The sequence below is a fragment of the Rhineura floridana genome, chromosome 2, assembly GCF_030035675.1.
Source record: "Rhineura floridana isolate rRhiFlo1 chromosome 2, rRhiFlo1.hap2, whole genome shotgun sequence".
NCBI classification, from domain to species: Eukaryota; Metazoa; Chordata; class Lepidosauria; order Squamata; family Rhineuridae; genus Rhineura; species Rhineura floridana.
The window spans coordinates 101,450,154-101,467,346 of NC_084481.1; the positions used below are offsets into that span (position 1 = coordinate 101,450,154).

Sequence of the window (17,193 nt, forward strand, 5' to 3'; positions counted from 1 at the left end):
ATGGGAAGGGTGCATTTGTGACTTGGTGTCCTCTCGGGTTTCAGGAGTTGCATCTCCTTCTGAGACTGACTGGTTAATTTTACAGTCAGGTAATAAAGATCCTCCGTGGCGCAGAGTGGTAAGCGGTGGTAACGCAGCCGAAGCTCTGCTCATGGCCGGAGTTCGATTCCAATGGAAGGAGGAAGTCGAATCTCCGGTAAAAGGGGTTGAGGTCCACTCAGCCTTCCATCATATGCTGGGGGGTAAAGAAAGGCCGGGGAAGGAACTGGCAATCCCACCCCATCTATACGGTCTGCCTAGCAAACGTCGCAAGACGTCACCCTAAGAGTCGGAAACTACTCGCACTATAAGTGCGGGGACACCTTTACCTTAAGAAAGAGTTTAATTAATGAGGAATGCTGAACTGCATATCTGGATTGAGTTGGGAGGGTGTGGTAGTCAACACTAGTTGACTAAAATCTTACAGCATTTTAAGTGAGTTAAAAACTGCCTCTTCTTCCTTTGTCCATTAGGCTGAGATAAGGAGAAATGCCCAAAGCAGGGATGGGTGCTGTTAATCTGTGTGAATCTGGCTGTGTTACCTCTGCTTTGAGGCAGAGGGTAGGGAAATATATCTGAAGAAAACTCTTCTCCTGAGTGAATTAGTTGTATTCACAATGAATATTCATATGATGATGATACAGTATTGCAACTTGGATCGTAGGTGACAAAGGAGAAGAGATTCAGGGTAATAGCATATTTCTCCCCTCAATCACTTCTGCGCACGCACCCCCTTTCAAGGCAGTGTTTGGTTAGGAATCCCTTGTGCAGATTCTTCAAACTCACGGCTGGAGAATGAGCCTATCGATAGACAGGAAAGTATAAACATGGAGAAAGGCAGAAGTGGAGAGAGGAGCATAGTGAGTTCCAGGGAATGTGTCAATGCTGCAGCCCAATGATTTCACAACCCATTGTATATATTCATTAGCAAAGGACAGCCATATATGAAGTGACACCTGTTCTGGTTCTAGATTTGGACAGAAATAGTTCCTAGAAGCCCCAACAGTGGCTGAATAAGACACGCTAGTATGCTCACCCTGGTGGAGAATGGTTCACAGTTTAAGACACTAGGAAATCATAGCTTTATGGGAATATGTTATATGCAGAAAGGTTCTCACTGTTACAGTAGTGTTTGCTGTTAAAAGTCTACTACCTGTAGCAACCCTAGGCAGACTATTTCAAAAGAGAGGTATTCTTTAGGGTCTTGTGCCTGAGCACTTTCTCCCTGTTTGATCCTGGCATAGTCCCTTGAAATGCCTATACCTCTGTTTCTCTACAAGTAATATTATAGGCAAACTTATGTTTAACGTACTCTAAAGAGAGGCATGGGTATTGATTGTACCACTCTAAAGTAATTCCACATGGCCGGTAGCCACAAATTGTTTGCATTCCAGTGTCCTCCTGGTTTTCTTTTATGTAGCAATTGTAAGACAGAAATTGACAGCAGAGTTAGTGTAGGAAATTTGGTTTACCCCCCCCCCCGAGATCATATCACATAGCAAAACAATCAAAGCACATGTTGATTTCTGGGGATGGAAATGGAAAGTAGGGATGTAGAAGTTAATGTGCCACTCCTGCTTCTGGTCACCAAAATGACCAGAATAGCATAGATGCATTACCTCACATTTTCAGGTGTTTGCACAGGACTTTACACAGAGGCTTGGATCATGCCACTGTATATGATCCTGTATCATTCCCTATATGTGTTATTGTCTCTTAAATTCACTTTTAGTGTAGTTTCACCTGTCTGTAATTATGCATTCCTAAACACAGTGGTGTTGATGTTTATTGGATTTTAATGAAATCAAGAAGACAACAGAATATTCCCCTGTCTCCTAAGCTGACCCTGCTTTGTGGAAGGCTGCATAACCATAACTCTCCACTTAGTTCTTGTCTATTCATGCTCCGCTTTCTCAGTGCTCTTGTTCCCCACCCCCACCCGCTCACCCACAGCACTTTGCTGAAGTTCACCAGCCTGTTGAAACGGCTGACCTTGTCATCTTTTCCAGTTCTTGCATCTGGTTCTGATTAAGGTATCCAATGATGCAGCTCACTCTGGCAGTTCCTCTGCTCTCCCCCACTTTGTGACCTAGGAAGGATCTGGGTGATTAGAAGATGAGCAACGGTGCAAGTATACAAGTGGGGCGAGGGGAGTGTTAAAGGGTAGGGATTTTTATAAATAGAAATGCCATATATACCTTTCAGCCTAGCACTCAATGTGCATTCTGTTTTTAATCTCTAAACCTTGTATATACAATGACTTGAAATACCAGGATGCCTTCAGCCTCTGTATAGAAACAGATCATGCATCCATATGAATGAGGTCAAAGAATATCTCAGGCCAGTGTTCTTAGGGCCACATTTGTGAAGTAGAATCCAAAATGTAATTGTGATAGTAGAAGGGCTGTGTTGTTGCTGGTGGTGTTTTTATTTCAGCTACATGATAACAAAATTCCTTTGTCCTGCATTTTACTGAATTTAAAAGTAAATGTACTACCTTCAAGTCAATTCTGACTTATGGCGACCCTATGAATAGGGTTTTCATGAGGCTGAGAGGCAGTGACTGGTCCAAGGTCACCCAGTGAGCTTCATGGCTATGTGGGGTTTCAAACCCTGGTCTCCCAGGTTGTAGTCCAACACCTTAACCACTACACCACACTGGCTCTCCTTTACTGAATTTAGACATCATGAAATCGGTCCCAGGCACCAAGCATTGGTTCAATGAAAGGAGCACTTTGTGAAGTGTGTGTGTGTGGGGAAGCACACCGTCCTTTTTACCTTTATGATGCTTATGCTGTACAATGTGCCTTACAGCAGTTACTGTATATTCATAGCATCCCTCAGTCATATTCCTACTTTACAAATAGGGAACGGAGTGAGTAGAGACAGTGAATCACTGAAAGCTACCCATTGTGTCCAAGGTCTAAGTCCAGACAAACAATTATCCATTGCAGTGCCCTAGGTTCCTTTTGGACTCTTTCTTTTCTCACCCTCAGAAATGGTGAAAATCTTTTGAATCCCTCCAGTTCCTCAAAACCAATGGTAAATTTCTTAGCACAGGATACTGCCCTGCATGGGGATTCATAGCATTAGGGGTAGAAGGAAAACTGCAAGGGAAAGTAAACTATTTATCCCTTTTGGTGACAGTGGGCCTCAGGAGATGGGGGACAGGTAGTTTTCAGTTTTGTAGTAGTCAGATAAATTACAAAACTGTGAATACAAAGAAGGTTGGAGGTAGTGTTGGAAGCTTCTTTTGGACACTGGCCAAGTTTAGACATTTAGGACTGACAGAGAAAACCAGTCCAAACAGTGGAATTCCTGACATTCTTACATGTACAAAGGACTCAACTTTTTTCCAGCTCTGTATTCCTTTTGTTAGATTGGTGCTTGAATTAATGCCTTTTTGTCTCCCCTACCCACCCACCCCAGCTCCTTCCAGACAAATCCAGCAACCTTTTCTGACACTTTTCTGCAGTTTGGTAGTGGAGGAAACTGAGCATAATGTGACGTGATAGGTGAAGTGTTAGATTTAGGTGTGTGAAACATGGTTCACTTCCTTGGGCAAGTGTCTTTCAGTCTAATCTGCCTTGCAAAGGATTGTTGTGAGGTTAAAAGCCCACCCTAGCTCCTACAATTGTAACAAACAAAAAGTGATCGGGAGTTGAGGTTTTTGTGAGAGATTTGGGCAAAGGGTTATGGGGTAATTGGAAATGCTTCAGAGGGTTAACATCAGTGTGAAAGGTAGCTCTGAAATGGTTTGTGTGACTTCAGTCATGTTTTGTTCATGTTTGTTGTTACTTTTATATCTTCCTTTCTTCAACTCGAGGTGGCATGCACGGGATTCTTAGGAGAACTCCTATCCAAGCACTGACCAGACCCAGACCAGCTTAGCTTCATTTGTTGCATCATCTGCTTTCAGACCAAAGCACTGGCCACTCTACATCTGTGGTAAAAAGCCTAAGTGTTTGGCAGGCTGTTTGGTGTCACTCTAGCATGAGTGACTGAACTGGCTTGTGAAATCTAAGGTTTAGCATGAGGTACCCCTTGCAGACACTCCTGGTTGTGTTGATGAATTAAAGTCTCCTGTAGTCCACTGGTTTTCAAACTGTGTTCCTGGGCAGGTGCTTATCAGGTGTTCCTGGATGAGAAGTAATGGCAAATAGCTCTGAATGAGAAACAGCTCTGAATAAGAAACTTGTTTTGCCTTTACTGCTCTTCCCCTGCAATGTGCAGCTATTGCGTAACTTCAATTAGTTTGCGCAGAACAGTGAAGCCTAGCAAAGCCTTACATGAGCATCTTTCAGACTGAGAGCACATTTTAGAACATTCCCCAGAATGCTCTGTGGGGTTGTAGGGGTTCCTCAAGGGTAGGCACACTGCTGTAGTGAACCGGGAGTCACTTTGAGCTGGCTTCAAAGAAATGACGTTCATGGCCCGTGTTTTTAATACCCATAGCAGTTTTATTACATCCCCATCCCCCCCCACATAAAATGTAAAAATAAAAATGGCTAAAGTGCACTCAAGCTAGTCCATTTATATTCAGATTGCATTAAAATCAATTCAAAGACAACAAAAATTCAAAACCAGAGCTACATAACTAGCAGTTTTAAAATGGGTTGAACCATCAGGTATTAAAATCTGCCGTCTGTTAATGCTAGCCTGGTGGTTAAATGTAATTACTTGGAGTTGATAGCTCTAAAATGAAGTGGTATAGTAGGCTTCCCCAGAGAAATAATTCCAGAAGTGTAGTGTCACTGCTGAAAAAAGTCCTGCTCCAGAGATTTGGAGATCTTATTTCCTATGAAAAACAGGATCCGAAGCAAGGCTGTATATATGGGAGCTGGCATACAGTGATTGTGTGGTTTTTATGGTTTGTTTAATGACTAGCACATTGAGTCAGGCTTGGAAGCAAATAAGCACATCAATGCAGTTTACAAAGTTTTAGAGTAACATTTCTCCTTCTGCCCTGCCCCAACCATCTGTGAGGTGGTGGCATTTTGCATTAGTGGCAACTTCCAAGCAAACTTTGTGAGCTTTCCAAAGCACTTGATGATGGCAGTGAACTCCCTGTTCTCTCAGGGGCATGGTGCATAAGATGTAGAACACAGAGAACATTCATGGCCACAGCTGCTGCCTGGGATTCCAAGAAACATTGGATACCAAACAGTCAATTCTTGCTCACTTTCCAATGTCTATTTGAATTGTCTTAATGACAAAAAAAAATAATTGCCAAGCAACAAGTTATTATGCTAAACTGTCTACTTAATTAACAAGATCCTCCCCCAACATTTTTTTTTAGTCTTTATCTGTTAAAAATGCAAACAGGGACAGAAAACAAAAATTATACCTCAAAATAAAACAGAGAACATGTTTAAATATTGGGGGCATGATCCAGCCAGAGTTAAGAACTCAATAAGTCCCATTGATTTCAGTGGGAGAGATTTAACCACATGGTCACATTCCCCATTGAAGTGATAGAGGTTTAAATGTGTGGTTATGCATATTTAGCTGGTTTATATCTAAGTTTTCAATACCTAATGAAAGCAAAACTTATCTGTGATCTAGTTGCTTCATGAAAGCGAATGTATAACTAGATTTTCCATATACGTTATATTCCACATTTTATTTAGCCATTCCTTAATACTGAGTTTCTGAACTATTTTCCAATTTTATATTAATGTTGCTCTAGCTATAATTAATATTCTCAAGTAGTTGGCAATGAGTAGGATTTACTCTCTTCAGTCCTAAAAGACAACAAAAAGCTTATTTCCAAAAGCTCATAATCCTTTGATAATCCCCCCAGATGTATATTACATATGCGCTTGGATACATCTGTTGGGGTCCCAGGGATGCGAGTGGATTATACATATTTGCTTGATAATATGTAGGTGTGGGTGTGCTGCTGCTTGGTTTATTGCTATCTGATCAATATTTTGTAGAGAAATTCCAAAAGAGGGATCTCATTGAAGCTTGGAGACGCTGGAGCTTGTTAAACACTGGCTGCATTCACATGTCCCAGGAGTATGTCCTGATAAGCCAGAGTTTCTGGTTTATTGTGGTTTATTGGGATTGAGCAGCACGCTACTGCATGCTGCCCAGTCGCTTCTGTTTTGCTCCTCTCCTGGCAGAAGTGGGAGAAAGAAACTAGGAAATAGCAATTAAGCTCGGCTTCCTGTTATATCCAAACCTGGGATTGTGGTGTGTTTCTCCCAAAGAAGCAACAATCACTAGCCAGCCTTACACCATGATTTGTTACCTGCTTATGGATTGTGGATTCTTAGAAAGAAAATGCAATCAAACCTAGGATAGTGGTTTAACGGGAGGCCAGGGGAAGACTGAAGTGGGAGCCATCGGGCAGTGTGCATGCTATATACCACAAGAAACCAGAAAACCTGACTTATTGTGTCATGCACATGGAGCATGTGAAACTTTTTGATTATGATGAGATTTATATCCTGCCCTTCCTCCTAGTGGGAGCCCAGGGCTACAATTGATGCTACAATTAAAAGAACATCCTGCTCTTTCTTTGACTACTAATATGATTGTCTATGTCAGTGAGTATTCAACATGTTGTCCCCCCCAAGATGTTGTTGGATTCTGTCCTAGCCAGCATGGCCAATGGTCAATCTAGAGGACACTATCTCTGCTGCCCCTGATCTAAATGGAAAGTATTTCCAGGAAATAAGCAGCCTAGATCAACCTTCTAGAGAATGATAATTTTAATGCCTGGTAGCAACCACTGAGAAATCATTCCTGGATATCACTGCTAGTATAGTTTCCCACATGGATGGCATATGAGGAGACTGCTCTGAGCAAAGAGTAGAGATTGTAAAAGGATGTAGGAAAAGAGTCAGCACCTAAAGTAATTAAAGCGTAAGCTGTTTGGGAATAGTCTTCAGGGGCAGCTTGACACAGAGTGCAACAACTTAAAATCTTGAGAACTGGATTCTTTAAGTAAAAAAGAAAGGTCACAACCTTCTTACTAAGCAGAGTTAATAACAGAGATAAGATACTCATTTTCTCACTGTGTAAGCCATCTGCTAGTATATGCTTAAGTTGTACCTAATGTTGGAGTATATCTTCCAAATGTACCTATTAGATGGGTAAAATTTAGGGCTCACCTGAAAGTTCTCATATGAACTTATTCCATTCAAAATACAATTTTGACTATGTGATGCCATTTGAAACCAAATCAGAGTGAGGGTTATGGTTCCTGCCCATACTTTGGTGAGTTGTGGACAAAGTAAAGAAAGAAAATGGTGCCCAGCTCAGCAGCACTGGGAAGCATAATTGCTAACGCTGCCAGAACAGCTGGTAAATAGAGTGAATTTTTATGGTCCCAGAAAAATGCTAAAATGGTCTCTCTCTGTATGTGTTTCAGCTCCCTACGTGAAATACCATCTTTATTTAAATCCTAGATTTAGCAACTCTGAAAATAGCTGTGTTTGGATGCATTAAAGTAACGGTGTCCCCGCACTTGTAGTGTGAGTCGTTTCCGACTCTTAGGGTGATGTCTTGCGACGTTTACTAGGCAGACCGTATATATGGGGTGGGATTGCCAGTTCCTTCCCCGGCCTTTCTTTACCCCCCAGGATATGCCGGGTACTCATTTTACCGACCATGGATGGATGGAAAGCTGAGTGGACCTCGACCCCTTTTACCGGAGATTCGACTTCCTCCTTCCGTTGGAATCGAACTCCAGCCGTGAGCAGAGCTTCGACTGCATTACCACCGCTTACCACTCTGTGCGACGAAGGATCTTTGGATTCATTACTAAGCCACAATTTAGTGCTACAGGAATGAGCATGGATAATCCTTGGGCTTGCACATTCCTCTTCCCCTCTGCTCTTTCAGCACATTTGCAAGAGAACATTGGAAGCGTTCACTTCCATTTACAGCTAATTGCAATTACTTGTTTTTCTCTCAACCAGGAGTTGTGATTAATATTACTTAGGGAAGACTACCTTAAACCATAACTTGGTGCCCTCCAGCTGTTTTTGGCTGAGGCTGATGGGAGATGTGGTCCAAAACAGCTCTAGGGCATCAGGTTGGGGAAACCTGGTTTAAGGAAACAAACCAATATCAGAAACCACAGTTTGAAGTTGACTTGTTTGCCTAACAGTTGGCCAGGTTTGGACAGAACAAGTAACTTCAGTTAGTTGAAAGTGAAGCAAAAGTTTCCAATCTTGTGACCACATGGGAGGAGGAAGGGGGGCATGCAAGCCCTGAGGATTGTGCACATCATACTAAACTATTGTTTAGCATTATGTGCAAACCAGGCTGAGGTACGATGGGCTATGAAAATTATTTTGTTTTGTTCATTCAGTGTTGAAGATTTGACAACAGAAAAAGTTATTAAGTTATATAAATAACATTGTCAGGCTGCATTTTTGAAAAATGTAACATTTATTGTTTCTGTTACCCATAATTGCATTATAATAGAGATGTATATTCCAATTTTTCTGCAGAGGGTATAAAATCATGGAGATGTTATTGAAGAATAGCACTGAAATGATAAAAAGGAATAAAATGATCGAATTTGAGGCTTAGGTTGGTGTGGCATGCTGAAAAATGTACAGGGGGTTTTTTTCTTAAGAAATGTAACTTTTGTAGTGAAGGTCTACAACGTTTTTAGAAAGGCCTTTCAGTCACCATGCCCCATGGAAGCCAGTTGTTTCTGCAGCTGCTGGCTCACTCTCATTCTTCCACATAATGTGGCTCCTGTTTTCATCTGGCACCAAAGTTAAAATGTAAGGCTTGGGGGCCTTTGGACTGAAGCCTAGGGGAAAACTAGTAAAGAGCTGGTTGAACCATACAGCAGATAATGAAGGGCTCTGATAGGTTAGCACTTGAGGTTTTAGCATGGGGGAGATGACCACTGTCTGAGTGCATTCTCTGCTCCATGCCTCTGTTATTGGAACTGGAAGGAAAGAATCTCTCTTCTTTGGGGAGTTTCAAGTGTGTTTGTGTTCCTCTGAAGTTTTCTGCTCCCTTCTAATCTCTAGTTGGAAAGGGAAAGGGGCAAAGGGGCATTATTTAATGTTGTTAGGAGCTCGTGACTCCAAAGAGCAGCATTAGCTTTTAATTAATCACCTAAGCTGGCTTTTGGTAACAGGTCTTTACTGAATAGAAGTTTCAAACAAGATGCTCTTAAGAGCTCGCACTCAGCTGCAGACATTCCAGAGATGCTTTTTGCTCCAGAGAGACAGACGGACAGACAGATGAAGTCGCTTGCAAAAAGGCAAATGAAGACCATGTTTGGAAAAGTGATTCCCATTGTTTTAAGGTGGTTGAGGGAGGAAGAACTCAAGGAAGAACTCCATTGTCTTGTGTTGCACTAAGCTCTTGAGAGATGAGTATAAAACCAGCCTTGGGCTGATACAGAGCATGTTGCTCCACCAGCACTGGCATGTCACCAAAGTTAGGGTAGCTGGCTCAAATGTCTCTAGCCTAAAGCTGAGAAAAGCCCTTTGGAGGATTTACTTATTTTTAGCAAGAAAAGAACAATACTCCCCTCATCAACTCACTAGCAACCACTTAATAAGAGTTGGCACTCTTTTTTAGGGTTGCTTATCATTTCTGCGATAGCTATCCAGCTGACACGCCTTCCACATCTAGTTGCTTATCTCAGCTTTGCTTGGGTCTCCGGTAAGTGTTCATGAAAGTGACCTTCAAGTCAAGGTGGGCAGAAGGTAGGCACTGACCTGCAACCAAGCCAGAAAGGTAATGCTGTGAAACAGGCATACCTGACATGAGCAGCTTGAGGGAGCCAGCATCCAACATTAGGGTTTCTCCTGATCCACACAGAACTCTTGGGAGGCAGAATCCAAAGCACTAATGTCTGTCTTCTGAGGATATGTACTGCAGTCTTATCACCACCCCCATCCCAAAAAGATTTTTCTCACTGAATCCTTTGTAAGATTTTCGTCATATCCTCACACATGTTTAAATTTGTGTCTGTGCTGAATTTAGTCATGTTTGTTTCCGACCATAGAGTCACAAAACAAGGCTCTATTATTGCTATAACAAGATTCAGACCAATATGGATATAACCACCAATTCAATTATAGTTACAAAATCAAGGAACATCACGCCCCATTGAATTTGATTACACTACTATTCTCCTGACAGAGCTCCAGTGGCCAGAGTGGTTTAACAGTCAGCCACTCTGACTGAAGGTCTGTGAGGGGAACAGGGCGTCTCCTAGCAACTCTCAGCATCCTTCACTAACTACAATTCCCAGGATTCTTTGGGAGAAGCCATGACTGTCCAAAGTGAAATAAAGGCCTGGTGTGGATGTGGCCAGGGACAGCTTTGGTTTAAATTTGGATGGGAGGCTACATGTGCCTGCTGTAGAATAAAATGGTGGGGGAAATGCTGAAAAGCAATGATACTGTTCACAATGTTTTCCTTTTGGAAAGGAAAGGGGCTTCCCCTCTGCCCAGTGCCCACCCACCCAATCTCCTCTCCTCTTCCTCCCCTCCCTTTCCCTCCCCTGGGTCAGTGTTGGACTACAACTTGGGAGACCAGGGTTCGAATCCCCACACAGCCATGAAGCTCACTGGGTGACCTTGGGCAGTCACTGCCTCTCAGCCTCAGAGGAAGGCAATGATAAAACCACGTCTGAATACCATTTACCATAAAAACCCTATTCATAGGGTCGGCATGGGTCGGGATCAACTTGAAGGCCGTCCATGTCCATTTTCAAACATGATTGCACAGAAATAAATCCCACTGAACTCAAAGAGTATGCAAATGATCAAACCCTCCTTCCTATCCCCTCCCTCCCCGTCCCCTTCCACTCCCCTCCTTCCCCTTCCCCCCTTCCCCTTAGAATCATAGAGTAGTAGAGTTGGAAGGGGTCTATAAGGCCATCAAGTCCAACCCCCTGCTCAATGCAGGAATCCTTCCTCCTCCCCATGGTCAGTTTTACCTATCTTAAGCATGATTGCACAGGAGTAAATACACTGAACTCTATAAGCATGCAAATGATCAAACCTGCCCTCCTCCTTCCTTTGCTCCCTCAAATCTGCTCCTTCCCCTCTGCCTTCCTCCTCCCCTCCCCTCTTCCTCCTCCCCTCCCCTCTTCCTCCTCCCCTCCCCTCTTCCTCCTCCTTCCTTCCCTGCCCACTCCAGCCCTTCCTTCCTCCCCCCAGTCAGTTTTACCCATGCTAAGCATGATTGCACAGGAGTAAATCCCACTGAACTCAATAAACATGCAAATGATCAAACCAGTCCTCCCCCTGCCTGCTCCCACCCCCTCCTCCCCTCTGCCCTCCCCCCTCCTCCCCCTCCCCATCCCCAGTGATCAGTTTCACCTGTCCTAAGCATGATTGCAGGGGAGTAAATCCCAGTGAACTCAATAAGCATGCAAATGATCAATCCATTCTCAGAAACTTGGACAGGATCCCATTTCTTACCTCCCGGATTACAAAGCAGATAAATTCACTAACAGGCAAAAAACCTTGCGGTTTAAGAACATACCTATAGCCAACAGATATTTCTATCAAACATTAAATAGCAGGAAAATTGGGCAGCTATAGTGAATGCACCAGGGGAGCAGGAGACCTGAACTCCTTTCTGAGATATCGTACTGCCCCTTGGTCTTTCATAGTCCAATCCACTTGCTGTGTAGCTTTGAAGAATTTGGTAACATGTGCCTCTGATCACATGGTGAGTGGTGGCAACACCTGCAATCCGCCCAAATAATAGAAACAAGATATGTGCTGTGCTGATCTTGTTTTAGCAGGGAGGAAGCAACGTTATTAAGACAGTTGATATAGTTCAGATGGTCACTTTAAATATGTCTGATTTACTTTGCAATTTTAGTGAAGTTTCCTATAAGAAATCATTTTCTTTTGTTTCTGTTTCTGTGAATATGTGAAGGAAAGCAACACTTTGCAAAATTTACACTAAAAAAACTCCAAAAATAATTGTGGAATAATGGCACTGACCATTCTACAGAATAGTTTCCAATGGACGTTCCAATAGGTACGTTCTTAAACCACAAGGTTTTTTGCCTAGTAGTGAATAATGTTTTTCATGGCAGGCTGGTAGAATAACACAATAAAACTGTGGCTGAAATTAATGGATAAAAGCAATACATGAGGGTGGGAATATCTCCCCCTCCAAAAAAAAAATGCTCCTCTAGGAAAGGGGGAAATTTCTTCAGATAAGAAATAAAAACTAGGAAATGAACTTGGACAGACTGGATGGGATGCAAATGTTACTAGTGGGGTGTGTGTTTGTGTGTGTGTGGGTAAATATGGGATGTTCATCGTAATTAGAAAAGGTATATAAAATGCAGGAAGTAGAATAAATCTGTAAAATAATGAGATACCAAGCCTTGAAAAGTTCTTGTTTTTGAAACAGTATGGACTGGGTACTGGGGGTGGGAGAGTATGTTCATGAACCGTTTCTGTTGTAAGAGGCATTGGACATAATGCTGAATAGTAGTAAACTACCTCTCCCCCTCTAAAAAAAGAGAGGTTTCTTCCTGGTATGGCAAATAAACGTTTGGTGGTTTCTTATGAAATTGTGTCTCAGGGCCTACTTTTCCCCAGTTTGCCTCACCAAGGAAAAGAGCCCCCTCCTTCTATGTTTCTCCTCCCCTCCCTCCTACCCACCAATCCTTTTGGCAAAATTCCTCACTGGATTTATTTCTGCTGATTTGCTTGTCTTGGTATGAAAGGGATTTTCACAGGGTAAAGTTCTGATAGGTTGAAGCCCCCTGTTTTTCTTCTCCCTCTCTTCCCGCCCCCCTTTTCTTTTTGGTTGGTTGGTTGACTAACCTTTACCCAGAATGCTGCTAAGTGGGGGGTGGGAGTCTCCTTTGATTGCGTGTGTGCTAGTCTGGGTGAGCGAGTGACATATCATTTTAATCTAATGTGATTAAGCCATTCAGGAAAAGGTTGTATCTTTATTATCTGAGCTCTGGGTGAAGGATCCCTCCCCTTTTCCTGATAATGCACTGGGCACTTAGGAATCGTGCACAAAGCCCTGGGTGCTTCAAAATTCTGAAGGAATAGATAATGCAAGCATTTTATTTATATCAACAAACCCAATTCATTTTTTTCAGTGCAAGAGGAGAGAGCAGGGACTTTATGGGAGAAAGGAAAAGAGTCCAGAAGTCATTCCCTAAATGGCAGAGGAGGTGTGAAAAAATGGGATGGGGAGGGAAGACCCTTAGGAACACTCTGTTCCTAAGAGGCAAGCCAAGAAAAAATGCAGTGTTCTGAAAAAGCAAGGCAAGTGGATGAAAAAACTGGTAGGACCAAACCCTTTGTAATAATGTTTTAGCCCAGTTGTAACTCAGGTATGGTGCAGTGAATTCGCTGCCTCCCACAGGCAAACTAGAAACTGTTAACAGCACAGCATATATACCCTTCATTCCCCCTAATTTAGAGACAGCAGCTTGGAAGGAGGGCAATTTTAAATGGGGAAAATGAAACTGAAAGAATTAACCCCCCTTCCCATTACCATGGTTCCAGTACCCCCACCTCCGAGTTTTTCCAGAAAATTAAAAGAAATGGAAGATCCAATCATGGGTATCCATAGCCTCATTTAGTTTGGTCCTCAGGATCACAAGCTCTAGGTGCAACTGAAATAAATGCTATCTCCTGAGTATTAAGGCTATTAATCACTAGAAAGAAAATATTTTTTACCAGGACTAAATGGCAACTAAATCACCTTAATAGTTTGTAACTCTTTCAAGGGACAATTATGATTCAGAATGGTAAGAATCATGGCACATTATTGTCAATGCCTATTCATCCCCCCCCTTTCCTGGAGTTATTTTTCCAGTTAAATATATTTAACCAAGTATTAGACACTGTATTTAACCAAGAATTTACATATTAGACACTGGACTGTTTCAGGCATAACGACATAGTATTGTTTATTGTTATGTGCACAAGTCTTGGGCTTCTGTCCTCTTCCTTGTCCTCCTCCAGCACAACCACAAAGACGAGTTTAAAGCTTTTGCTTCCATTTTCAATCAACCACAGTTTAGCATATTTAATTTAATTTTAACTATGGCTTATGGAAAAAGGCCAGCTTTATAAACCAAGGTTTGACATTTCAGTAAACCATAGTTAAGACTAACCAGGCTCAAACATAAAGTCCAGATTCAAACATGCTGTAACACTAAACTGAGATTAGTAAAAAAAATGGAAGCAAAGTTTCCCATCTCCTTCTTGCAGCCACACTGGAGGGGGAGGGAGGAGCGCACAAGACTGAGTCTTGTCTAGGCTTGTTCACCATACTTAAGTGTTACACCCACACAAAGCCACTCTGTCTAAATTATCATTGCTGCTGTTCATTCGTCAAAATAATACTGACTGAAATTTCTCCTATGATATGGATTATCCTGAAATACCATAAAATTCATGAACACATGGTTTTGATTGTTCCTCTGATATATAATTGTTCTTCTAATTTGACTCAAATTCCTTAGCCACTTCTGAGCCTTTGTGAATAAAATGGTTCTTCCCTCCACCTCCCATAGTCTCTGCCTCTGGTTTCCATTCTTCCGTTGCCCATCTCTTGGACTCCAGCTGATGTTTCTGGAACAATACCCCATTCTTTGGATCTGAATCAGATGCCACTTCCTCCTTCAAATATCCATTTTTAAGCCAATTCACTTCCTTGTCTTAAGCCAGAATTTTAGTTCTGGGGAATTTCCATCATCAGAGCTCTGTCTGGCCCTCCAGGAACAACGACATTTTGTTTGAAGTTTACTAATAGCTTTCCCTGTGCAACCTGTCTTTGCTTCAGGTCATGATATTAATGGAGCTCTTGAACCATCAAACATTGATACCAGCATCCTGGAAGAATATATTGCCAAGGAAGACTCACCAGATATGTAAGTGCCTTCTTTGCACCTGTATTCCTAATAACCGAAGGTGGTTGCATGATGCTGTGAGAGTGACCCTGTTGTATCATGAAGTCATTTATTTCCTTTATCTTCTGCCTCTATTCTTTTCTGTACTTCCACATGACTCTGTTCAACTGTTTATCCCTACCACATCCACAGGTCTTCCTAAATCTTCATTTGGGTTCTTCTTTCCTGGACAGAGCTACTGTTTTTGACCCCCAGATGTCTGAGCTCAGCTGTGTGTTATCCAAAGTAATGGCTTCTAGTTTTTCAAGTGGGAATGCTAATACTAGACTTTGCTATACAGGAATCAAGCAAAGGGATAGGGCATAGGGAAAAGAAACGGATAACTTCAGTATAAATAGTACATTGTAGGGGATTTCTTAAATCTGATTTATCATGCAAGCGATAAGGTCCCAGGTTCAGTCCCCAGCATCTCCAGGCAGGGCTGGGAAGGTGCTTTGCCTGAAATCTTGGAGAGCTGCTGGTAGTCTGTATAGACAATAGGGAGCTAGATGGAATAGTGGTCTCACTCAGCATAAGTCTGCTTCCCTTAGGACAGCGTTTCCCAACTAGTGGGCCACCAGATGTTGTTGGACCACAATTCCCATCTTTCCTGACCATTGGCAATGCTGGTTGAGGCTGATGGGAGTTGTGGTCCAACAACATCTGGTGGCCCACTAGTTGGGAAAGGCTGCCCTAGGAGCTTCCATAACAGGATAAGAGGTGTTGCATTAGTTAGACATCGTCTCTGTGTTGCATTGGACAGCCATAGGGCCACAAGCAGCCAGCTGATCCCATCTCGTCAACCAAGGATAAACTTGATGAGTCTTTGGAGGAAGAATTTCAGAAGAATATTTTATTTATTCAGAAGAGTATTTTGCCACACACACACAATGTCATAAGCATGGCTGTAATCTCCACTTTTGTTGTAGTGTTAGTGGTTTTTATTGCATATCAAGTATCAAATGGCATTTTATGTTTTCAGATGAATTATATGGGTTTTGTCAAGACTCAAAGCAATTTTTCCTAATCTTTCAGTAGAGAACTACTTAAGTCATGAGCCAACAATATTCAGTTTACAGCTACAGATATAAATACAGTCTGTATGGTGCATCAGGGCTACACATGAAAAATACAACATGCATATATTTTTCAGCTTGTTTACTTCTCTCCTACAGTTCTGATTTGGACTCCATCTCTGACATCCCAGCCTCCATTGGCTACCCCCATGCCCAGCCTTCCAGCTCTGCCAGTATCAATGCATCTGTCTCCACTGTTGGTCATGTGTCTAATAATGTGTCTGTATCCAGTGGTACTCTCCATCATGGTCCTCCAAGCACCCAGGTCCCAATCCGGCATGGCATCCATCACAGCCCCCCTAGCAGCCAAGTTCCAATCCGGCACGCACCCCCTTTGCCCAATCCATGTGGGACCAGCTACAGTTCTCACTTCAACTGTAATAACAACAATGGCATGGTGGTGCCCAAGGGGTACCTCAGCGGCCACTGCCTGACCAACATTGTCCCTCCAATCAAATCAGAGCTCAAGGCCTCTTACGCACCTGGGTAAGTGATATTGAGTAAAGGAGGAGAAGTGGGTGTGATGGTGGGACGGTACGATTCTAGGACCAGAAAGTGGTAGGTTGTATCTGAATAATACTGCAGATTGTCTTATGAAACAATGTCCATTATAGTCTAAATGGAAAAACTGTATGTTCTAAGAAAAGAACCTTTGTCTATAGGAGCTGGGTTTCTGAAGGTGAGATGGCAACGCTTAAGCTACTAAAAGAGTCAGGACTTAAGTGACTTTAGAGGGGAAGAATGGACTGAAATGTTCAAGTATGAATGCTGAAATTAGGAAGCTAAAAATCACATTTAAGATCTTGAATACCAACAGATAATTCTATAGAGTTAAATTTGGTATTATTCAGACTATATTGTTTATCATTTTCACTGCTGGAATTTAACTGTACTCTTTGTGGCCATTTGCAGTTGTTAGAAAAGAGACTAGAATTTGCAGCCTGCAGATGAAAATAGTATTTATTTATTTATTTATTTATTTATTTATTTATTTATTTTATTTTATTTTATTTAAATAAGGAAGGAAAATGATGTACATGTTGGGGTAACTATTCCAGAGAGAAGTTAACCTCAATTCAGGATACGACTATGATACTCTCTTAAGGCATCAAAGAAAGAGATCTGTGGGAGTACACTAGATACTCTTTTATATAGCATGAAGAGCATGGAATTTCAACCAAATTAGGGATGGAAGGA

At 42.2% G+C, this 17,193-nt stretch overlaps 1 protein-coding gene across 5 annotated transcripts in view; it reads left to right on the forward strand.

Moving 5' to 3' along the window:
* MYRF (myelin regulatory factor) overlaps positions 1 to 17,193 on the forward strand; it is a 144,581-nt gene that overhangs the window by 37,482 nt on the left and 89,906 nt on the right. For 4 of the 5 annotated variants that reach the window (XM_061609820.1, XM_061609821.1, XM_061609822.1 and 1 more), the window contains exons 2-3: positions 14,815 to 14,902; positions 16,096 to 16,482. The exons of the other annotated variant lie outside the window; for it this stretch is intronic. In XM_061609820.1, the coding sequence (XP_061465804.1) occupies positions 14,815 to 14,902; positions 16,096 to 16,482 (475 nt within the window). The remainder of the gene's footprint in view (positions 1 to 14,814; positions 14,903 to 16,095; positions 16,483 to 17,193) is intronic. 5 annotated transcript variants of the gene reach the window in all.